General features: G+C 49.8%; 1 protein-coding gene across 6 annotated transcripts in view; it reads left to right on the top strand.

Moving 5' to 3' along the window:
- Window positions 1–23,750, top strand: part of LOC101557798 (dehydrogenase/reductase SDR family member 2, mitochondrial-like) — a 46,825-nt gene extending 23,075 nt beyond the window's left edge. For 4 of the 6 annotated variants that reach the window (XM_055133983.1, XM_055133987.1, XM_055133986.1 and 1 more), the window contains 10 exons: window positions 2,876–3,050; window positions 9,987–10,082; window positions 14,923–15,104; window positions 15,241–15,418; window positions 16,029–16,130; window positions 19,965–20,032; window positions 20,767–20,818; window positions 21,089–21,223; window positions 21,495–21,553; window positions 21,821–23,750. In XM_055133983.1, coding sequence (XP_054989958.1) covers window positions 14,959–15,104; window positions 15,241–15,418; window positions 16,029–16,130; window positions 19,965–20,032; window positions 20,767–20,818; window positions 21,089–21,223; window positions 21,495–21,553; window positions 21,821–21,932 — 852 coding nt within the window. In that variant the 5' untranslated portion in view covers window positions 2,876–3,050; window positions 9,987–10,082; window positions 14,923–14,958 and the 3' untranslated portion in view covers window positions 21,933–23,750. The remainder of the gene's footprint in view (window positions 1–2,875; window positions 3,051–9,986; window positions 10,083–14,922; window positions 15,105–15,240; window positions 15,419–16,028; window positions 16,131–19,964; window positions 20,033–20,766; window positions 20,819–21,088; window positions 21,224–21,494; window positions 21,554–21,820) is intronic. The other 2 variants (XM_055133988.1, XM_012932950.2) reach the window with 2 other exon arrangements.
- Window positions 23,751–24,462: the final 712 nt, after the last annotated feature.

The following is a 24,462-nucleotide window of genomic DNA, read 5'->3' as shown; positions in this document are numbered from 1 at the left end:
GACACTTCTCTCTCTCTCTCTCTCTCTCTCTCTCTCTCTCTCTCTCTCTCTCTCTCTCTCTCTCTCTCCTTTCAGGCACTATGGTTTACAATACAGATCATGTTTGATCCTTTACCCACTTTCAGAGCGATCCCTTCCAACTATAATTTCCATGATGCTTTCTAAAATTTGGATTACCACCTTCTTCCCTTCCCTCCGTTGATGTTGTTTTCGTGATGACCAGATGACCAGAGGCTTGCTGAGGCTCGAACTCTTCATTTGTGATGCATTAGAAATCTGAAAATTGCTTCAAGCACTGGGAATCAGAGACAGTGGAGCTGGCAGGATTGCAGAGGTTCTGGGGGGATCAGACTCTGGGCCTCGTGGTTTCCAGGGGGGAGCCTGTGCTGCTAAGCTTACATCTTCAGGCCCCCTGCTAGAGACTCTGTTTTTTTCACCCCCTCCCCCATTTTGTCTTATTTTGTTTTAGTTTACAATTGATCATCTATTACACCTTATTGAAAAGATTTAAATTAAAATCTTAAAAATAATAGTTTAGGTAACATGGTTGCAATAGGGTTAGCATTTATAGTTTTGATGCATAAAGTTAATTACTGATTGTTTTTGGCTTTTGGGGGCCACATCCAGTGGTGCTTAATGGTAACCCCTGGCTCCTCACTCAGGAATTACTCCTGGTAGTGCTTGGGAACCTACATCAGCTACATGAAGGCAAATGCCTTACCTGTTGTACTATCGCTCTCGCCCCAGACACTCACTAATTTTGATGGAATTACATGAAAAAAAATCTGGTCTTGCATGTATATGCAGTTGCAAAAAAGAAGTATTTTAGCTTTTACTGAAAATTATGAAAGTTCTTTGATACCACAGTGAAACTCGACAAATGGTAGTTTCTTCAACGGTAGTTACAGTGGGAATCAGAAATCACATCAATACATTTCTTGTGCTTTTACATTAATATTTGTTTGGTTCATCTTGCATTTTGAATGGATTTTTAAAAAATTCAATTATGATTATATGACATCATCTTTGGCCATTTGGAAACCTTTGGTTCACTCAGATCCTTTAGTATTGACCATTCTTTTGTGTATATCAAAATTATGTTTCATAATATCAACAGTGCTATCATTGAAAAAAAATTTTTTTTTTGCTCACGCCTAGTAAGTGCTCAGGATTTAATCCTAGCTCTGTGCTCAGGGATCACTCCTGGTGGGGTTCGGGGACCATATAGGATGCCAGGGATTGAACACTTGGGTCAACCACGTGCAAGGCAAGTACCCTACCTACCCACTGTACTATTGTTCTAGGCCCATCACTGGGAAAATCTTATCATAAGTTGTTAAATTTATGGTGGTAGATATGAATCCCTCACCTTTATGCTTTTATTTGAAAAGTTCAAGTTTTCTACATGAAAGCAAATATTGTCAATTATTTTCCTTGACCATATCTTAATTTGAAGGTGGAGGTTAAAAAACAAACAAACAGCGACTCCACCGTTCTTCCTGCACTAACATACACCTCAGAGACCTGGGCCCTACGGTAACAGGATGAGAACGCTGTTTGGGTCTCCCAAAGAGGAATTGAAAGAGCTATGCTTGGAGTATCATGTTTCACTCAAATGAGAGAAGGAATCCAGAGTTCCGACCTCCGTCGACCGTCAAGAATCAGGGACTCTGTCTCATTTGCCAAAGCATCAAAAATCAGATGGGCTGGACACATAATTTGATTCAGAGACGACTGCTGGACTAGAGCTGTTATGACTGGATTCCATGGGACATCAAAAAACCGCATGGCCGCCCACCAATAAGATGGTCAAACTTCTTTGTCAAAACCCTGAATGAACGGTTTGAGGCTCATCCTGTTCCTGGAGCGAGCAGATACCATTGGGCTACACTAGCACTCGACAGGGACAAATGGAGACGTTACTGGTGCCCGCTCAAGCAAATCGAAGATCAACGGGATGACAAGTGATACAAGTGATATCTTAATTTGAATAATCATAATTCATTACTCTTTTATTTAATAAAAATACTGTCACATGAGAAAGACAGCTAGCTCAGCTCACATTTCAAATGACACTTGCTTTTATTTGATAATCATTCTTTCTTAGGATAGAGCCATGCTGTTTTATGTAGACTTCCATTTCTTTACAAATAATGCTAAAACTATGACAAAATAGCTTTTGAAAATATTAAAAAATGTTTTCCCTCCTCTTCCTTTTGTTGTTTCTGATATTATGACCAGTGGGGATTGGGCTCATGGTCTCAAGCAGTTTCAAACTTGCATTCCCCAGGTCCCTTTCATAAAATTATCTTAAAGTGATACTGACTTATTTCCCAAATTTTGAGTGTGCATAGTGAAATCTATAATGGGTCTTGGATAATTTGATATTGCTGTCTTATTTTCATTTTTTGGGGGGTGGGGTGGGTGGGGAGTTTGGGCCAAACCTGACAGTGCTCAAAAGTTATTCCTGGCTCTGTGATCAGAAGAATCAACTGGAAGTGCTCAGAGAGGGTACCCTATGTGATGCTGGAGATTTAAACCAGGGTCATAGACTTTGCAGCTGCAGGCAAGACAAGTGCCTTCTCTCCTAAATAGTCTCTCCTGGGGGCTGCAGTGATAGCACAGCAGGTAGGGCATTTGCCTTTCATGTGGCTGGCCCGGGTTTGATTCCCAGCATCCCATATGGTCTCCTGAGCACCGCCAGGGGTAATTCCTGAGTGCAGAGCCAGGAGTAACCCCTGTGCATCGCCGGATGTAACCCCCCCCCCACGAAAAGAAATAGTCTCTCTTGACTCTGCTGCCTTTTTTTGTGCCAAGTGATACTATTTGCTTATGTGTCCTTGGTAGAAAAAAAAAATCAAACCTGTTCTTTCAGGAAGAAAACATGATATTCAAGTCTGAGTCCACACTGAGATTTTACTGCTCCTGGGCTGTTGCCCAGTACTGATGTGAGTGAAGATCTTTAATAAGGAGTTGGTGCTGCAACAGTCCAGTATGAGGAAACAGCGAATTTCCCCATGTCTGCTGATTTGTTCATAATGGAGGCAGAGGTAAATACTTCTATAGAAGACTGCAGTCTTTGGGTTTATGGTGAAATCCTTCCTCCGACAGTCACTGTGGTAGGGTGGTGGTGCCCAGGGTTCTTGAATGCCTGTTTTGGGGCAGGCACTCGGGGAAAACAGCCACTGTGGGTATGTCTTCAGCTCAGCCCATGATAGTGTGCTGCAGGGAGCAGCTGTGACTTTTCTGTGTCTCCTTCGAAAAGCTGCAAGAAACAATTCTTAGGTTCTCAGGAGCTCATCACAGCAACATTTCAAATAGGCCATTCCCTTTTCTCCGAACTTTGAGTGATGGGTCTCGGAATGATGTTGCAGTTTATCTGGTGCTGTAATTCTCTTCAAAATGTTCTGTTGCATAAGACATAATAAGAAAAACTATTAATATCTACATAGCTGGGGGAAGTATAGGTTTCATCATATTTCTGTTTCTTATTCAGTGTTACATCTTTTTCTTTTTCAGTCTATCTCTCATCTCTGCTACTCAGGGAACTCATGTGTCAGTTTCATCTTTGTCATTAGTGTTAGCCAAGGCTGGTGCAGCTGTTGCAGGAAGAAGCAAGTCATTGGGGACCAGAGAGATAATACAGGCGTTAAAGTATTTGCCTTGCACGTTGCTGAACCACAGTTTGATCCTGGGCTGTTCCCTGGTTCTCGGAGCTCTCCCAGAGTCAGGAATAGATTCAGGAATAGCCCCTGAGTATTAGAGAGTGTGGCCCGAATCTGAACGCCGTCCCCCGCCCTCCAAGCAAGTCTTCGACTTTACCCTCTCTTATTTTTTGGTATGAAACTTTATTTAAACACTGATTTACAAAGTTGTTTACAATACAGTTGTATTAGGTATTCAATGTTCTAACAGCAGTCCCACCGCCAGTGTGTCCTTCCTTCCACTAGTGTCCAAGTTTCCCACTCCCCCAAGTTTGCTCCCTTAGCAGACACAAAATTATTTACTTTTTTTCCCCCGATCTTTTGGGTCATACCTGGCGTTGCACAGGGGTTACTCCTGGCTCTGCACTCAGGAATTACTCCTGGCGGTGCTCAGGGGACCATATGGGATGCTGGGAATTGAACCCAGGTTGGCCACGTGCAAGGCAAATGCCCTACCCGCTGTGCTATTACTCCAGCCCCAAAATTATTTACTTTATATTACTTATTGGACTGGAGTGATAGTACAGTGGGAAGGTCGTTTGCCTTGCACGTGGCTGACCCAGGTTTGATTTCTCCATCCCTCTCGGAGAGCCTGGCAAGCTACTGAGAGTATCCTGCCCACACAGCAGAGCCTGGCAAGCTACCTGTGGCGTACTCAATATGTCAAAAACAGTAACAACAAGTCTTACAATGGAGACGCTACTGGTGCCCGCTCGAGCAAATCGATGAGCAACAGGACGACAGTGCTACGACAGTGCTACAGTACATATTGCTTATTACAGCATATATCTTGGAATGGTGTGACTAAAATCATTGTCTGAGGAGTTACTGAGCCTCCTATGTTATCCCTTTCACTCGTTGAGCTTGGTGGGCTTCTACGCAATTTTGACATCTCATTTTTTGTGCCACTACTGGTCTGTGAGCTGTGAAGTTCGGAGGTATTGCATGGCCGCATACGCTGCTGTGAGCTTCAGGAGCTTTGGCGCTGGGATGATCAGCTGCCAGTGTCTCTCCCAGACCAGCCGTGGAGCAGGTGGTGGTGGCAGGAGCCAGATGAAGGTCAGTGGAGCGCTGGGCCTTTGGCAGGGAGGGAACTTTGTCTACATCCTGCCAAGATTTCAGACATCTGGACTGGGTGGCGGCGGGGCCGACCGGAGTAGGTCAGCTGTTGTCTCCTTTATCCTGTCTTAGACCAATGATGAGTCCTTTAGAAGCTTGAATATATCTATGTCCATATTTATATATTTATCAGGGGCTGGAAAGATAATACAGCAGGCAGGATTCTCGCCTTGCATGTCATCAACCCCGGTTTGATCCCCGGCACTCCATATGTTTCTAAGCACTGCCAAGAGTGATCCCTGGGTACAGAGCCAGGAGTAAGCCCTGAGACCTGCTGGGTGTCACCCCCGAATGAACAAACTTGGTTTCCCCGCTTTTCTTTGTGATGGTTGCAGTAGCTAGGGTTGCACACGCGGCAGGCTGTGGTGCTCACACAGCTGTAGCTGCAGCACCTGTCTACAGCCCCCGCAGGGCTCCTCCAGGCTGTGCAGAGGACGCGCTTCCTGGCCACGGCACTCACACGTGCTGCCAGAACTCTTGCCTGGGCAACTCTTGGTATGTGCGGGACAAAGGGCACCCAAACCTGTGACCTTGGCATGTGTAGGACAAAGGGCACCTTGACAGTGGTCTGTTAAGGCAGGCACTCAAGCCCCTGTGATATTCCTTCCAGCTCAAAAAGGAGACTTGAATATAAGAAAGATACATGGCAAAAAAATGGTCTTATGTATTAGATTTTTTTTGGCTTTGTTGTTTCTTATTTGGGCCATCTCTGGCCGTGCTCAGGGCTGACTCCTGGCTCTGTGCTCAGGGCTGACTCCTGGTTCTGTGCTCAGGGATCACTCTTTGCGGGGCTCAGGGAGCCATATGGAGAGCTGGGGATTGAATTGGGGTTGGTGCATGCAGGGCAGATACCCTACCAACGGCACTATCGCTCTGGCCCCAGGGCTTATGTGTTAAGAGAAAATGTTCTAGAATGTTAAGGGCACACATTCATTTATTGTTTAAAGAGCATAGAAAAAGCAACGATTGGCTTCCAGTAATACTTTCTTCTAAGAATTGTCTTCCACAGACAGTGTTACCTAGAAACAAAAGTTCATTACCATAAGCAAAGCTTCAACAGAGCAATTAAGTTTTTCGTGGGGGCTGGGAGGGGGGAGTTGATCTCTGTGAGAGGGATGATGTGCTATGTGAAATGACTGGACGGGGCCAGAGAGAGTGTAACAGGATGGAGCATATGCATTGCATTAACTTCTAGCTACCTGAGCCTAAAGGCTCCACCTGGTATAATTATTATTTCTTTTTTTTTTCTTTTTAGGTCACACCCGGCGATGCTCAGGGGTTACTCCTGGTTCTGCACTCAGGAATTACCCCTGGTGGTGCTCAGGGAACCATATGGGATGCTGGGAATGGAACCTGGGTCGGCCGCTTGCAAGGCAAATGCCCTACCCGCTGTGCTATCGCTCCAGCCCCTATTTCTTATTTATTTATTTTTTTGGACCACACCTGGTGATGCTCAAGGGTTATTCCTGTCTCTGTACTCAGAATACTTGGTGGTGCTTGGGGGACCATACGTTCTGCTGGGGATTGAGCCTGGGTCAGCCAAGTGCAAGGAAAGCACCCCATCCACTGTACTATTTATATGGTACACACCCTCTCCCCCAAAAAAACCCCATAACACTTCTATTGAGGCATACTGAAACAATGAAATGAGGGCAATTTAAATATATATTTCTTGAATTCTAACAAATACATATATCTGTGTATTCACCAATGCAAATCAAGATGCAAAATATTCCTATTATCTTAGAAAATTGCTTTGTACCAACTGTTTTCAGACAATCATCGATCTGATTTCTATCTCTACATATTGCTTTTGTCTGGTCTTGAAGTTTATATACATCGTACTTTCTTCTGACTTTGCTTATCTAGTTTTTTTCCCCCTGTCAAAATGAAAAGAATAAAGTTGTCATTATTATCATTTTTATGGTTTCATTTTTATACATTTAAATTTTGGTTGGTGTGTTGTATGAAAGGCAAGGATCTAATTTAATTTCATTACCCCCCCAGAGCTACTGAGTTGTCTCAGCATCATTTATGAGTGTTCCTCTCTTTTCTCTTCATTGAGTTGACATTGTTTGCACAGATTCAGTTCTCCAGAGTGTTTGAATATATGGCTGGACCTCAGGTTCTTTCGTTTCTTTATCCATGTATCAATGTGATACCATTTTGATTTTTTTTGCTTTTTGGGTCACACCCAGCGATGCTCAGGGGTTAATCCTGGCTTTGCACTCAGGAATTACTCCTGGCGGTGCTTGGGGGACGATATGGGATGCCGGGGATCGAACCCGGGTTGGCCGCGTGCAAGGCAAACGCCCTACCCGCTGTGCTATCGCTCCGGCCCCACCATTTTGATTTTGGTCCCATTATTTAAAAATCAAAACAAAACAAAACTTTTATGTTTTTGGACTTCCTGCTCTGTCTCTTTATTAAACTAATTTTCTTCAAGATTCCTGTACAAGTGATCTATTTCTGCATAAGAAATTAAAACCATTAAATTTTTTTTGGGCCACACCCTTACTTAAGGGTTACTCCTGGCTCTGTACTCAGTACTCAGGGATCACTCCTGGTGAGCTTGGGGGGCCCACCTGGGATGTGGAGATTGAAAGATTTTGCTGTAAATCCAAAGACTGTACTCCTCTAGAGAAGAATTTACCTCTACCTCCAATATGAACTAATCCACAGACATGGGGAAATTGTTATTTCCTCATACTCGTGCTATTGCAGCACCAACTCCTTAGTAAAGATCCTTGCTCACGTTATCAGTTATCAACCCAAGGAGCAATAAATCTTTCAGTAGGGACTCAAATTTGAACATCATGGTTTCTTCCTGAAACAACAGGTTTGATTCCTCCCCCCCCCCCAACCCCACCGAAGACACATAAGCAAGTGGTGAGTCCAACACGAGACTGAAACTGAGTCCTCTGCATGCAAGGCAGGCATTCTACTCTCTCTCCAGCCCTGCTAAAACCATCTTTATCTCACAGTTTCTCTCTGTATCATTCCAATTTTACTATATGTGCTGCTGAAGCCAGCACTCTCTCACAGTTTCTGTGCATCAGGAAGGAGAGCAGATACCTGTTGGTTGTGGCTCACTGAGGTTTAGCTGTTGCAGGGCAAGAAGTCTGTAGATATCTCAAGAGACTGAGAGGTTTTCTTTTCTTTTTTGTTCTTGATTTTGGGGCCACATCTGGTGGCATCTCAGGGCTTACTCCTGACGGTAGTGGGGGGACCATACCGTATGCTAGGCACTGAACCCAGATCAGGCGCATGCTAGGCTAGTGTCCTACCTGCTACTCTATTCCTCTGGCCAGGGGCTGAGAGTTTTCTTCCAAGCTTTCTCAAGTCTTGGTTCCTTGTCTTGGGGGTCTTTCCTTAAGAGTGGTCACTGTGTGGCAGCTGGGAGTGACCTTGGAAAGGCAGGGGCCACTGGGACCAGAGATAGTTTGTGCATCTCTGATCTGGATACATATTCTGTATTCCAGTTGCAAAAGGGTCGTGTTGTTCTTGCTACAGACACTGGTGGGATGTAGGATGACCTATTCAGGGTACACTCCAGCCTCTGGGCCCACTGACCATGGGCAGTTGGCTAACATATTGGTAATTTTGCTGTATTTCTCTTCCTTTTTTTTTTTTTTTTTTTTTTTGCTTTTTGGGTCACACCTAGTGATGCTCAGGGGTTACTCCTGGCTTTGAACTCAGGAATTGCTCCTGGCAGTGCTTGGGGGACCATATGGGATGCCGGGGATCGAACCCAGGTTGGCTGCGTGCAAGGCAAACACCCTACCCGCTGTGCTATCACTCCGGCCCCCTCTCTTCCTTTTTTTTTACTTGGTACAGCTTGTTCAAGTTCGGAGACTGCTCCAACCTGTGTCCCTATCCTGATTTGGCTGGAGAGGTTGCATAGGGATGAAAGCATTTTCTTTGCTTTCTATCTCTGGTACCCCATATGATCCACTGAACACTTCCTGGAGTGATCCCTGAGCACAGAACCAGGACTCTGTCCCGAGCACAGCCAGGTCTGGCCTTTAACTAAAAGCAAATTCCTGGATCATTCTATCTAAAACCAAACCAAAACAAATTCTCACATCATTCTGATCTCTGGAGTGCCATCTTGCTCTCCAGAATGACAGAATGATTTCTCCAGAATAAATCAGAGGTTCCAGCCTCCCGACATGGCTTTTACCACTCCTTTCATGAATGCATCCCTATCCCTGATTTTAAACCTACTTGAAATTTTTGGGGGTGCGTTTCCCAAGTGGTCAGCAGACCCAGGACCCACCTTTTGATTTTTCTGCCAGCTGGGCTAGTGGTTGAATGTGAGGCTTCATCAAGCAGTTGTGCAGGGGATTGCCCAGACAAAGCTCAGGGCTACACTTGCTGGTGCCAGGGGGCTTCCAGTGCTATACCTGTGATGCGTGAGGACCACATGGAGGGCGAGGAATCAATCTGGGGTCAACTGCACGCCTGCACCTTAACTTCCATGCTATCTCTCTGTGCCTACTTGCATTTTTCAGTCAAATGTTTTATCCCTAAGCTATCACCACCCACCCCCACGCCCCACTTGGGTTTTGACAACTGGCTCAGCACTGCACCGGTTTCATTCTCCCATTAGACTGCAGTTTTGCCTGGGACAGGGACCTCTTCCTTGGGTGTTTGTAGTACTGGCCTAGTGGGGGGCAGGTGCTAGGCAAAGATTTGGGCCTGGGCAGTGCCAAGCAGTGGGTGGGTGCGTGGTGCAGTGGGGAACGGGAAGCTCTCTAGTCTAGTACTGTGAAGAGCCAAGAGGGCTCGGATCCAGCAGGGATGGGCTCTCCCCCTGCTCTGGGGTCTGAACCCCCTTTCTAGCACCCCTGGGAATAGGTCTGTGGCTTTGGACTCTTTCCTGCGGGCTGAACTCACGGGTAGCTTGCCTGCCCGCCTGCTCTCCCTCCACAGCACGTGGCTGGGGGCCTCTGGAGCGATGGGTTTGTCTGTGTGCAGTGAGAGTCTGGGGCCAGCAGGACACCCAGGACGGGGTCCTGGACCAGGGGCACACACAGTATTCTGAGACACTGCTCAGATCTGTCCTACCCTCGAGGCTCGGCCCCACTGTAGGTGAGGTCATTCGCCCCTCCTCTGAGCTCAAGGACTATAAATTCCATGAATCAGCCGTTTGTGTTTCAGAATTAGCAGGGCCTGAAATCCAGCCTGTTGCCGGCTCACCTCAGACAGGGCGAAGAAGGGTGGCTCACCTGTGCCCAGCATCGGGAGTGCAGCCAGGTAAGGTGGTCCAGCTCCTCAGCCCTGGCAGGGCAGGTGAGACCCACAGCAACTCCCCCAGCTTGGGCCTGTGACTCTTGAGGCTTCCTTAGCTCCGGCTGTCTGCAGCCCCAGATTTCTTTCTTCGCCAGTTCTCGTAACAAAGATCTTGGGCAGCCAGAGCCTGGGGGATCCACGTACCCTTGGCTGGTTCACTCGGAACTCCATACAGGAGCCGGATTTGGAGGGACTCAGTCACTTCTGTTCACACCTTCCCTCATTGCTCTGCTGGTCTTTTGTTGTTGTTGTTATTGTTTTGGGGTCACACCTGTCAGTGCTCAAGGCTTACTCTTGGCCCTGTGCTCAGGGATCAGTCCTGGCAGGGTCAGGGGACCCTAGTGGGGGTGCTGGGGACCGAACCCAATTGGCCATGTGCAAGGCAAATTCTCTACCTCCTTGTACAGTCACTCTGACCTCTCCGTGCTGGTCTTCATCATTGCTGTCATTCCCCTAAATCCGTTTTGATTTCCCCTTCTTTTCTCCTCTCTTCTCTCGCTGACCCTCAGTGGAGGCTGTCTGCCTCCGAGGGGGTTGGTGGAGGATGCATGCTGCTGGTCTCCCCTCTGCATGTTTGGACCTTGAATGGGGAATTGTGGGAGTGGTGCTAGGCTCAGAGACCGCACAGAGCTCACAGGATCTACACTTGCTCTGGGATAGAGAAGAGTGAATAGAAGAATGATGGGTAAGTCCGTAAGGATGGAGTGGAAGGACTTGGGCATTTTGGCAGTGGTGAAGGGTTTATGATTTTTAAAAATATTTATTTATTTATTGGTCTTTGGGGTCACACCCAGCGATGCTCAGGGGTTACTCCTGGCTCTGCACTCAGGAATCACTCCTGGACATGCTTTGGGGACCGTAAGGGATGCCGGGGATAGAATCTGGGTTGACTGCATGCAAGGCAAATGCCCTACCTGCTGTGCTATCGCTCTGGCCTGGGTTTGTGATTTTTATATAACAAAACTATAAATGTTAACACCTCTGTAGCTATTACAATACAAATTACAATAAAAATTAAAAATATTAAAAAAAAGAATGAGAAGGCACAGCTGGAGTGGTAGGGGCTTGACCCTGGCACCTCAAGGCTCTATGTACCACCTAGCTCGGCCCTGGGACACCGAATCACCAGGCTGACCACCAACTGGTCAGGTCTGGCTTCTGAATCTCAGGCCCAGCATGACTGGGAGTGACTCTGGCTTCCTCTGTCCGGCATGGAGGTGCCTGGGCTGGCAGCTGTAGTCTCTGGACTGGACTGGAGTGGGAAGGGGCCCAGGGGAGAGATGTGTTGTCCAGTCTCCTTACTCTTTCCCAGGGACAGACCGGAGCTGCTTTTCCTTCAAGCAGGGAAACTTTCCTGAAAAAGCTTCTCTTTCTTTTTCAGACCTTTGAGGGCCAGAGTGCTAGTACAGTGGGTAGGGCATTGCCTTGCAGATGGCCAACCCTGTTTTGATCCCCAGTATCCCGTATGGTCCCCTGAAACCCCCAGGAGTGATCCTTGAGTATGGAGACAGGAAGAAGCTCTAAGCACAGCTCTCCCCCGCTACCCCTCTATATATTTTATTGATTGACATTCTGTGATTTGCAATACTGTTACTAGTGGTTTCCCATGCAACATAATTCCAATATCACACCTCCCACCAGTGTACCCACCTCCCTCCCTGAAGATCCCAAACCCCTAACTTTCTTTCTTTCTCTCTCTCTTTCTTTCTTTCTTTCTTTCTTTCTTTCTTTCTTTCTTTCTTTCTTTCTTTCTTTCTTTCTTTCTTTCTTTCTTTCTTTCTTTCTTTCTTTCTCTTTCTTTCTTTCTTTCTTTCTTTCTTTCTTTCTTTTTCTCTCTCTCTCTCTCTCTCTCTTTCTTTCTTTCTTTCTTTCTTTCTTTCTTTCTTTCTTTCTTTCTTTCTTTCTTTCTTTCTCTCTCTCTCTCTCTTTCTTTCTCTCTCTCTTTCTTTCTTTCTTTCTTTCTTTCTTTCTTTCTTTCTTTCTTTCTTTCTTTCTTTCTTTCTTTCTTTCTTTCTTTCTTTCTTTCTTATTTACAAACTTTTGTGATTACGTTTCAGCCATACAATGATCAAGTACCCATCCCTCCACCAGTGCCCCTTCTCCACCACCAATGTTCCCAGTATCCCTCCCTTCCCCCCCACTCCCCCTGTGGCAAGCATGTTCCCTTTTACCCTCTCTCTCCTCTTGGGTGTTATGATTCACAATACACCTACCCCTAAGTTTCAACCCCTCTACTCCCTCCCAACAACAACAACCAACTCTGTTCTCCTGTTGGGTAAACACCTCAAGTTAGCCAGAGTTGGCTGATGGCTGCCATCCTGTGCTCAAAGCTTCTTGGAGCGATGACTAGGGCCGTCCAGTAGGGGGTGTCCTGTCCCGACAAACCACAGTCCTCTTTCCCTGCTGCCCTCCTGGCCAAGGAGACAGGATTCCTCAGTTCTCTGTGGGGTTGATCCGTGTCTGCAGGCGCCTAGAGACTGGCATGCTCCTCCCCGCCCCACCTTCCTCAGGGGTCATAACAATGCTGGAATCTGGTATCCTCTTCAGAGAAGAAAGGACTATCAGACTTTGATACCATTTATCCCCTTGAATAGACTATAAGGATGACCTTGGAGGAAGGAGAGGTAGAGAGAAAGGGGGTGGGGAGGATGGGGGCAGGAAGGAGAGATGGAGACAGAAAGAAAGAATGAGAGAGAGGAAGGGAGAGATGGACGAGAGAGAGAGAAAGAGAGAGAGAGAGGGAGGGAGAGGGAGAGAAAGAGAAGAGGCAGGAGAGGGGAAAGGTGGAGAGATAGGGACAGAGAGGAAGAGAGAGGGGATGAGAAGGGAGAAGTGGAGAGAGGAAGGGAGAAATGAGGGAGATGGAGAGAAAGAGGGAGAGAGAAATGGAGATAGAGATGGAGGGATATATATATAGAGAGAGAGATAGAGAGAGAGAGAGAGGGAAAAGGCAGGAGGGAGAAGAAAAAATACAAGGCAATCTATGCTCTGTGTTTTGAAAATCATGTTAGAAGACTTAAACTGGAAGCCAAAGCTGATTCCCCCGAAGCAGAACATTTCTTTATCACCTCCATTATACCACTGACCGAGGCCGCTGTTTAACTTGAGAATCTCCACAACCCCTAAGCAGCATCCACTCACTTAGCATGTATGGAAACACCCCCAACTCCAGAGACCTGGGTTCTGCAGGGGTTGCTAAGGAACGAGGGCAGATGCAGGAGGAAAGGCAGGGGTTGCTTAGTAACCAGGAGTCCCTGGGCGATGAAGTGGCCAGAGAAGGTCTGGAAGGGATGGGGGTCTGTGGATAGTCATCCCACTCTGAAGCCTCCCACAGGGGCATGTCTGTGGCCCCCACAGCCTGAGCCCACAGCTTCTCTGCAGTCAGTCGGGCTCTGCCCTCCCCCGGAAAGGTACCCTTAAGTTCTTGAGTGCCCTCAATGACCACTTGCTCCAGCCACCACGAGCCACACCCTCCAAGCAGCAGTGGCCAAGACTCCCCAGCAAGCAAGTGGGAATCTCATGGCAGGAAGTGTGTGTGGGGTGTGTGTGTATGTGTGTGGGTGGTCAGGCAGCGCCCCTGGGCTTGTCTTAGAGTGGATTTGGGGAATTTGGGTCCACGATACAAGCATCTTTTGGGGGGTTTCCAGTTCTCATAGCTGAGTCTCCCCTGCATAGCTCTAGAGCACTGCCTCCTTCCCTTCCCGGGGCATGCTGGGAGCAGAGCTGGTTTGGGGCCACTGCAGGAAAGGGGGAAGCCCCATCCCAGTTCTGGGGCACACATGCTGCCTGCTATGTGCATCTCAGTCACTGCCAGGTCCTGCCTCCAGGCACTGCAGGTCCGGTTCTCTCAAACATTCTGGGTGATCCTACCTCTCCATGACCCTCTGCTCCTGCTCCCCGTTAGATAAGAGAATGTAGCCTGCAATTTCCTAGAGGAATCCTCTCCTTCCATGTGCCAGGCCCTGTCTTTCCTGTCCCTGCCCCAAAGAACACCCGGCACACCAGAGGGGTCACACACCTCTGAAGGAGCCCCCAGGGCTCCAGGCCCCAAAGAAGAGCAGCTCTGCTCTGGGCCACGAGTTCTGCCTCCTCACTCCATTCCGCTGATCCCCAGGAGCCTTCTGTGAAGGGGGTTTCTGCCCAGGAAGCCCCCTCACAGGAGTCTCTAGACTGACTCTGGGGAAGTAACGAAGATGCTGGGAAGCTGGCCTCTGAGAAGAGAAGTGGGAGACAGGTTTGCAACTCTGAAGTGCTTAAAATGGAAAAGCTTTTCTTTTTTGGGCTTCTTAATTTGTGACACATCATATATGTCAAAAGTATACATCGGATGGGCGTTGGAACATTATATAACTGGAACTCCATCATGAACAACCTTCTAACTGAGTATCTCACTGTGATGTAATAAAAAAATTTAAAAAGTATACATTGGGGCCAGAGAGACACAATATTGCACGATTGGGGTGCCTTTTGGTTGGAGGTTTGACTTCCTCATCCCCCTCCCCCACTCAGGAAGTTAATGGATGGATGGGGGTTGGGGTCATAGTGTACCATGGCACCCCCACATCCATAATGGCTGTTGTAGGGACTCGACACACTTCTGACATGAAAGGGGGGAAAAACCCCTTGTGTACTAACCACAAGTCTCACACTCTAATTTGCCTGTTTTATGAACTGAATTTTCATGGAGAGGTGTTTGAAATTCACCCTGACCACCTCCTCAGTCCCTGCTTGTCTGCTGCTGCCACTGTGTCAGATGGAGGATTAGCCTCTGGTCAGTGATCAATGACGTCGATTCTTTCTCCAGGGTAGACTTCGGCAGCAAGCAGAGTAGGTGCTGGCCATGCTCCGAGCAGTGACCTGGGTCCGGGCCCATAGGTACCTGTCTGCCACCTGCGCAAGGCTGGCTGCACGGAGGCACAGCAGCTGCGGAAACCAGAAGGGCCCTCTGGCTGATCGAGTGGCTGTGGTCACAGGCTCCACCAATGGGTGAGTGCCCTGATTTGGGGGGGGGCGCTCTGCCACAACAGAGGCCCCAAGCTCCTGCGGAAGCCCCCTCCTGAGAAACAGAACACACATCAGCGGCTGCCTCTCGAGGCGGAGGCTGACTTATTCTCCCCCGCAGGATCGGGCTGGCTATGGCTCGGCGTCTAGCCCGGGATGGAGCCCACGTGGTGGTCAGCAGTCGGAAGCAGCAAAATGTGGACCGTGCGGTGGCCACACTTCAGGGGGAAGGGCTGAGTGTGACGGGCATCGTGTGCCACGTGGGGAAGGCCGAGGACCGCGAGCGGCTGGTGGCCAAGGTGAGAGAGAGGCACAGGACAGGGCCAGGCTGCCAACGTCCCTCACGGTTCAGTCCTCGGAGGGGCAGGGGCTGGCTGCTGGCCACCTCCTGAGGCCATGGTAGCTCCTAGTCTACCTGAGCAGAATCGCTGCCCTCACAAATGACCTGCTCGGAAAAGACCTTCACCCCACCCCATGCTGGGAAAACTGTGACTGGGGAGGGGTTCAAGAGATGTACCTGAGGGCCGGAGCAATAGTACAGTGGGTAGGGTGTTTGCCTTGCACGGGTTGATCCGGGTTCGATCCTGGGCATCCTATAGAATCCCCTGAGCACGGCCAGGAGTAATTCCTGAGTGTAGTAAGCCCTGAGCATCGCCAAGTGTGACCCAAAAGGCAACACAAACAAACAAAGAAATAAATAATAAAGAGTTGTACCCACGGGGGCGCTGGTGAAGATGCCCTGCCCCAGTACTGTGACCTCCACCCAGAGCTTCTCGGGCACTTTGTCACCCACTGCTCCCAGGCCCGGGTGGAACCTGCAACCTTGGCTCCCATGACCCTTGCTCCTGGGGTATTCTGGAAGGACTGAGCCCCCCCAAGGCACTGTTCTTCCTGTCCCTCCCTTCCCAGGCCGTGGAGCACTGTGGGGCTGTGGACATCCTGGTGTGCAACGCAGCGGTCAACCCCCTAATCGGGAGTACTCTGGGTGCCAGTGAAGAGGTGTGGAACAAGGTGAGTCCTGGGGAGCGGCTGAGGGTGTGGACGTGTTTTTAAGACGAGTCTCATTCTCTGGAGCCCTCTGCCCCGTTCCCCCTGGAGACCTGTCCACCCGGCCAGGACATGGGCCAGCCACCATCCTCCTCCCTGCCCCGATCCTGCTTCTAGTGTGACCTTTTCAGCGCATCAACACTCTCCTGCCTTCCCCTCTCTTCCGGGTGTGTGCGGTGATTGGTTCTACGAATACTGATGGAAGGCTGGTTCTGGGCCCGGTACTGGTCAGGCTTCGGGAGAGAGTATTTGTTCTTGGTGAGAGTCAAGCACAAACACGGCTCTGGTTTCTTTGTTTGGGGGAAGGGAATGAGAAGGGGTTTGGGCCTCACCCTGAGGAGATCTTTCTGCCTCTTCCTGGCTCTGTGCTCGGAAGATATTCCTGGCGATGCTCTAGGAACCACCTGCGGTGCTGGGATTTTAACTGGGGTTGGCTACATGCGGGCCAGTGCCATCCCCCCGGGCCGTTCTCTCTGGCCTGTCCCGGGCTTTGTGGACCGTCTGTAGCTGTATTTGCTTATTCTCTGGTTTGAACACACACTCACGGCTGAGGGTCTCATCCCTACTGCTGCGATCCGCCCTCCTCTTCCCCCCCTTTCCCAGGTCAGAGCTCTTCCCTGTTCAGCAAGACGAATCCCCCGAGCCCGCCACGCCTGCACCCACAGTCAGTTTTCGGTGGGTTCAGACACTCTCCCCCAATGCCAGGTCACTTTGCCAGCCTGAGACCTGGAGCACAAGGTTCAGGAAAGATCTTGTCAGCTGCCCCGAGAAGAGCACTTGCCTGCCACCACTTCCACTCCTGTCCTGTTCACATCCATGTTCTTCTGTCCCCTTGTCCCTCTGACGGGGAGAAGGACTGAGAGGGAATCTCCTCCCTGCCCTCTCCAGGGCTCCATGAAGGCATGTCTGACCTACCCTCTCTTCTTAGGGGTGATGGAAACTGAGCTCCCTCAACACCCCAGCAGCCTCCCTGGGCTCTGCGTTGCAGCCCAGTGGCCCTGCAGGACACGTGTTGTCAAGTCCAGGGACCTCATTGCTCACAGGGTCTCCTGCAGGTCTGGCTCATTCACTCCTGCTGGTTTCAGTTCAGAGGCTCCCGACTTTTTCTCAGGACAGTTGAGAATCCTCTCTCTCTTTTTTTAAATGTAGGAGTGCTGCTATTTATTCATCCATCGATTAAGCTGATTGAATTGGGCATGAACTCCACATTAAATTTTTAAATTCAGAATGTTAATTTAATTTTTAAATTGTTATTATTATTATTATTTTTATTTAATCACCATGGGATACAGTTACAAAGCTTTCCTGTTTGAGTTTCAGTCATACAATGATTGATCACCCAACTCTCCACCAGTGCACATTTTCCACCACCAGTGACCCCAGTATACCCCCCATCCCACCCCTTCCCCTGCCTCTGTGGCAGACAATCTCCCCCATACTCTCTTTTGTATTGCTTGTTATGAATGCTTGTTATGTTAGCGTGGCTTCAAGAGCAGCCACGTGCTCCTGGAATTCTAAAAATTTAGATAATTAGGGTCTGGAGAAATCTCTGCAGCGAGCTGCTAGGTTCAGAGATTCTTTTGTGTGTCTCTGGATCATGGCCATTAAGGTAGTCCTTCTGGCTCATCGAGTTCTAGTTTGTACACTTCCCCAAGAGACCCCCATTATCTCCAACCTCTTGGGGGAATCTTTCCTCCACTTTCCCCAGAATATCCACCCAACCTGTCCTCCAACTCCCATCCCAAGTTCTTCCACCCCAGTTTCTTCCCAGGTTCTTTCTGCAGCGCCTTGCTCAGGCTCTGAGTTCCAGCAGGACTCCAGCCCAAGAGTACTCTTCCTCCAGTGCCCACGGGCCCTGCCAGCATGGAGGGTCTCCCTCTCCTGAGTCTCGGAAGGGCTTCATTTTCCTCTCGGTCCTTGGTCTGGCCTAACACACCCAGTGCCTGGACTGACCTCCTAGAACTCAGGATTCTGTTCTGCTACTTGGGTGGGTTCTGCCACACGCCTGGTTATGCTCAGGGCTTACTCCCGATTCTTTGCACACAGGCCATTTCTGGCTTGAGAGGCCCCATGGGGTGCCAGGAATCAAACCAAAGATCGGCTCCTCGCAGGGCAAGTGCCTTAACCCCTGTACTAACTCTCCAGTGCTGCTTTGTGTTCTGAACAGCAAATGACCAGAAGGCCTGAGTCTACTCCTTACGCCTTCTTCATGGGGGTCATTCCCACCCCCAGAGACACCAAAGGGGCCTCTGCTGTACTGGGGAAAGCAGCTCCCATGCCCACATCCAAGAGAATGAGTGGGTGTGGGGTGGAGGCACAGGGTGAAGGGTCCCCTGTGCCGTGTTGGTCCTGACTGACTCCCATCCTTGCTCCTTTCTCTGCTCAGTGGCACCGTTCCTTGACTGTTCCTCTCTCCTGGGGCTGGAGAGAGTCCAGGAGATAAGGCACTTGTCTGACACACCAGCTGAGAGCTGGGTTCGAGTCCCTAGCAGCGCAAACGGTCCCCAGAGCGCTGTTGGAAGTCTCTCCTAAGCACAGAGCCAGGACTAGCCCCTGAGTACTGCGGGGTGAGGCACCTAAACAGAAATGAAAGACAGTTCCTCTCTTCCTTCTCCCCTGTGTCTGTGTTAACATAGTTTGGAGTTTACCTGGAATAGGGAAGGTCCACCTATGTAAATTTCCCCTCTACTGTGGTTTACAAAGTTCACGATGATTTGCTACAGGCATTCAATATTCCAACACTAATCCCTCCATGCCCTGTCTTGAGACCTACGAGACAGTGCCCAGTCTCAGCCTAAAGCTTGGTGTCGGCTGCAGGCAGCGTCGGCATGGGCCCTGACTCCCAGGGCAGCCTTTCTCTGTCGCGTCTCCCTCTTTGTGTTGGCCGTAGGAAAGCTCAGAGCCACATCTGCAAGAAACGGGAGTGTGCAGAAGCGCTCACAGCGGGCACTTTTTGTGATCCAATAATAGAATCATGCTCCATCCCTACAGAGTGCTGTGGACGGGGGTGGGGCTGGGGTGGGAGATGCAGGTGGGGGCAGGGGGGTTGGCAAAATCTCACTCTGGTTTCTTCTTGCTTTTCTGTACTTACTTCTCTGAGTCTCCGTGTCTTCACACATCTCACCAATTCGATTTGTTGGATCCAGCTGCATCATGAGCTTGCCTTGAATGTTGTCAGTTCAAGGCCAGAGAGCAAAGAGATACAGACTCAGAGAGACAGAGGGATTCTTCCAGGGGCTGCCACGCTCCAGGCACCTGCCTTCCCCCCACCTGTTCTCCCTTGATCTTTCTCTGGTGACCTCTGCTTCTAGCTCCTCTCTCACAATCAGAGTGCAGTCTGGCTTCTCTCTCTCTCTCTCTCTCTCTCTCTCTCTCTCTCTGTCTCTCTTTGGGTCACACCCAGTGATGCTCAGGGTTTACTCTTGGCTCTGCACTGAGGAATTATTCTTGGCGGTGCTCGGGGGACCATATGGAATGCTGGGAATCGAACCCAGGTCGACTGAGTTCAAGGCAAGCACCCTACCCGCTGTGCTATTGCTCCAGACTCTGGATTCTCTTAAAGGCCTGAGCTTTCCCCTTACCCACCCCTGAGCTGCTCACGGCATTGGGCATCGCTCTCAGACCTGTCCCCCACCCCTCCCTCACTGCTCTGCCTGCTCCCCATTAGCGAGTTGGTACTCCTGGGCTCTGCCACCTGTGCTCACCTGCTCTTCCCGGACAAATGGTAGAAGTCCCGGCGTCTCATGAGACTGGGCCTAGGGCAGGGTGTGTCTTCACCCTCCTTTGCTCTGATCTCAGGTCCTGGATGTGAACTTGAAGTCCCCAGCTCTGCTGCTGCGCCGGCTGCTGCCCCACATGGAGAAGAGGTGGGACTGGGCACTGGTGGTACTTGGGGAGACTGAGGCACAGGAGGAGAGTCTGAAGAGAAGGGAGGCACTTCTGGGCAGGGTGGAAGACACAAGAAGTCTCCTTGGGGTCTTTGCACACCCCTTCCTCTCTCGTCGCCTTTGCGCACCTACCCATGTCCAGTCCAGTGGCTTCAGGAAGAGGCAATGTTCCTGGTCCCAGGCATAAGCTCCTTGCCCCGAGAGCAGAAGGCCCAGGACGTGCTGTGCCAGCAGCCCATGGCCAAGAACGGGCACGGTCCCTGATGCATAACCTGCAGTCAGGTTTGCCCCAGTTCTGTCCCCAAAGGGAGGCCCCGCCCAGGCCCTTCCTGGTGCCCGGCTTCTCGGCCTCTGCTCTAGATCCTGCATGTATGGTGGCTCAGACAACATGTCCTGGGGTCTCCCGTCAGGGACTTGGGCCAGACATCTCCTGCAGGAATTGGAGAGAAGGGAAAGTTTCTCATTGTCCTGCCTAGGGTCCCTCGGGAGGCAGCAGAGGACAGACAGAGCTTCCGAGCATGGGAACTGAGTGAGAGAGGGTGGTTAGAGATCCCAGCTCAGCCACTTAGTGATGGCGTTATGGGGAGGCCTCAGTTTCCCCAGCTGTGGAAGTGGGGATGCTGTCCTCCTGAGGTGGGGACTGCATGGCTCAATGGCTGCTCAGGCTCAGTGACTGGTTCCCTCTGTCCTCTGGGTTCTGCCTGTCTTGTCAGGAGCGGCGTAGTCATCCTGGTCTCTTCCATTTCAGCGTACACACCGATGATGGTGAGTGGGGACTCCATGCGTTCCTGGTTGGAACCCGTGAGGAGAAGGGTTCTGGGAAGCCCCAGGCTCAGTGCCTGGGACAGAGGCCCCACAACTGTTCCTGCTGCCATTGGCTGAGCCCAGTGGCTGGGTCCCCTTGACCTAGCATTTGCTCCCAGCCTGGGTTGGGGGAACATGTCTGAGCTCGCAGCTTGGCACAGGTGTGATGCTCTATAGGTGGGTATTGGGTCCCTCACTCCCTCACTCTCGCATCTCCTAACCCTCTCTCAGGAGCTGGGCGTCTACAATGTCAGCAAAACGGCTCTGCTAGGTCTCACGAAAACCCTGGCCCTGGAGCTGGCCCACAAGGACATACGAGTGAATTGCCTGGTTCCGGGCGTGATCTACACTGACTTCAGCAAAGTGGTGAGCACAGGGGGTGTCTCAGGCTCGCTGCTGGGCTCCATGGAAATGTTCCTCAGTGAGGTGGGGGTCTGGGAGCACTTCATAGAAGTGCCCTGACAGGGAAGATGCTACCCTGTCCTCCGGACCCTACCATGTTCTATCTGATCAGACCTGGAAAGGGGGCCCTGCCGTGAGAGTCACATGGGATCATATGGGATGATCGGCCGTGAGCAATGCAAATGCCCTACCCTTTGTATAAGCTCTCTGACCCTCACTGCTTCTTTTCATTCAGGTATACGAGAATGATGCTGTTATATGGAACTTGATAAAGAAATGCTACAATATTCAGAGGCAAGAGGGAATTTATACATCTTGGTCTGTGCTTATGAAAGGGAGGGATGGCTGGGTCATTCTCAAGAGCAGACTGTTTACTGGCCATTCCTTCTGCTCAAGTCTCGGGTCCACAGAGCCCTGGAGGGGGACAATCCTCCAGGACCGAATCCACCCTGTCCCCTCTCCCATGCTATGGCACAGAGCCCTCTCTGACTGGTGGCCTGAGAGCCCCATGAGAGAACCCGAGCCTGTGCTCACACCGCTGCATTGTTCTCTTCCCTGCAGGATGGGGCAGCCCGAGGACTGTGCAGGGATCGTGTCCTTTCTGTGCTCTCCAGAAGCCAGCTACATCACTGGCGAAAGCATCGTGGTGGCCGGCTGCAGCCCTCGACTCTGAAGTGGCAGGGTTTGGGGTGGGGGCAGAAGTGCAGAGCTGTGGGTATTAGGTTAGCAGTCTCAGCTCAGGGCACAGAGGCGACAGGTGGCTCAGGGGGTTGAACTCATGATGTGTATAGGGGAGGCCAGGGTTTGATCCCTGACGCCATATGGCCAACCGTTCCCCCAAACATCCTCTAGCATCATCTGCAAACACAGAGCTGGAGGTAGCCCCTGAGCACCATAGGATTTGACCTCCTTAATTCCTTGTCTCCCAAAGAACCTAGGGCTAGAGGGTCAGGGAAATAGCTCAAAAGTCTGGGGTGACTGGGGATGTAGCTCAGTGCTAGAGCACTTGTTTTGAATGTGTGAGGTTCAGAGTTTGCATTAAAACCAAAGAAGTAACAGGAGGAGAGAGAGTGCACAGAGGCTAAGGTACCTGCCTTGTATGTGGCTGGCCTCAGTTCAATCTCTGGCACGTATGGTCTCCCAAACACCATCAGAAGTGACCCTGAACACAAAGCCAGGAGTAACTCCCCCAAAATGTTGGAGCACATCATTTGCATATAGAGAAACAGATTGGATCCCTAACACCACATGATCCTCTGAGCATTGCTGGGAGTTCGCCCCTCCTCTCCCCCGTCCCCCCAAGTCAGGACAGAGTCTGAACCTCTGTTAGATTACTTGAGGGCTCGTCCATGGTAGGCTTGAGGAAGAGTCTTATGCTTTAACCATTTTCTTTGTTTTGGGGTCACACCTAAGAGGTGCTTAGGGATTACTCTTGACTCTGTGCCCAGGGATTACTCCTGCAAGGCTTGGGGGAGCATATGGGGTGCCATGGATCGAACCTGGTTTTGCTGTGTATAAGGCAAATGCCCTACTCACTGTACCTGTGCTATTGCTTTGGCCTTGCTTAAAATTCTTTTTTCTAAAATAAATTCAATATTCTTAAGTCTGGAGACTCTTCATAAGGGAGGGTCCAAGAGCACTGAAGCTGGATAGTCTGTCTTGCCTCCTGGCTTCGTGGCTGCCCGAGTCTGCTGTCTCATGGAGGTCAGGGGCAGTCCATGTTTATGTAGGTTCTGCTATATTCTCTGAGATGGGGCTAAACAAGACCTGAGGGATTAGTGGTAGGAGGAAGAAGATTCTGAAGTCTGGGCTTCTCTAGGCTGGCGTTTTATGTTAGTTGGTATTTTTGGGTCACATCTGACAGTGCTCAGGGCTTATTCCCAGATATGCACTCAGAGAATCACTCCTGGCAGTGCTTGGGGGACCATATGGGATGTCAGAGATCAAACTTGGGTCAGACATGTGCAAGACAAGCACTCAGCTGTCTGTACTATCTACTCTGGCCTAAGGTGAGTGGTTCTTAACATTTTGGGGTGGGGTCTGGGTGAGCTTTGAGAACCTGAAAAAAAAAAGTCACACCAAATTTTGCAGCCAACTCTGGGTTGAATACTTCTCATTTAGACAGAACAGAGTAGTCAGTGCTAAAGTTTTTGGGCAGGCCAAGAACTAGACAAAGGTCCTTTCTGTTGTCCTGATCCATAGTTGGGGTACCCACCTTCTTCATGTCCATGTCTCAGGCTCAGTACCCCTCAGAGCAACAGTGGCTGTGGATCCTTCACTCTATCTCTTGTCTTCCATATGTCTTATCTAAATTTTTTGTGAGAGAACTTGAGATAAAGCTTCCAACCTGACCACTGGTTCTGGTCCCATAGAAGCCTCTTACCTGTGTCCCCTCTCTGGACTTTCCAGATCTGGGTCCTCATCATGATCTGTTTTAAGTTTTAAGTCAGTTTCAACACATGTATTGCTGCTACGACAAGCCATGCATTGGTTCAAGCACTCTGGGGAACATAAGTAAGGTGCTGCCTCCCTCAATTCCTTCATTGTCGTGGGAAAATACTCTTCAATAAAGGAGACAGAATGAACTCATTCATTCAGTAAATTTGCTGACTGCCATCCTCTCCGAGGCACTGTTCTAGGAACTAGAAGGTACAAAAGTGAGCAGAAGGCACAAATCCTGCTCTACTGCGCTCACAGATAATAAAAGAGACATTAAAAAAAACAAGCATTAAAAATTACATTCTATAGTATATAATTCTTTTTTAATTTTTTTTATTTATTTCTTTGCTCTTTGGGTCACACCCAGTGATGAACAGGGGTCACTCCTGGCTCTGCACTCAGGAATTACCTCTGGTGGTGCTCAGAGGACCATATGGGATGCTGGGAATCGAACCTGGGTCAGCCGCGTGCAAGGCAAATGCCCTACCCACTGTGCTATCGCTCCAGCCCCCTGTAGTATATAATTCTGTTCATTGGTTCAGAAGGGGGGAAAATACGGTGGGGCATGGGAGTGAGGTGGCACGTGGACCTCAATGGAAAGGTGAGGAATCGAGTTAAGCACATGCATGAGCAAGGCATCATGGGAATGTCTAAGCAAAGCATCATGGGAATGCACAGGCAAAGAATCACGGGAATTCAGGGCACCATTCATTCAGTGTCGGCTGGTAGAGGTTTCATTTGAACTCAGACCTGATAGATTAAAC

This window comes from Sorex araneus, chromosome 3, assembly GCF_027595985.1.
Source record: "Sorex araneus isolate mSorAra2 chromosome 3, mSorAra2.pri, whole genome shotgun sequence".
NCBI lineage: Eukaryota > Metazoa > Chordata > Mammalia > Eulipotyphla > Soricidae > Sorex > Sorex araneus.
Note: the sequence above shows the minus strand (reverse complement) of the source record. Positions and strands in the feature narration are given on the sequence as shown.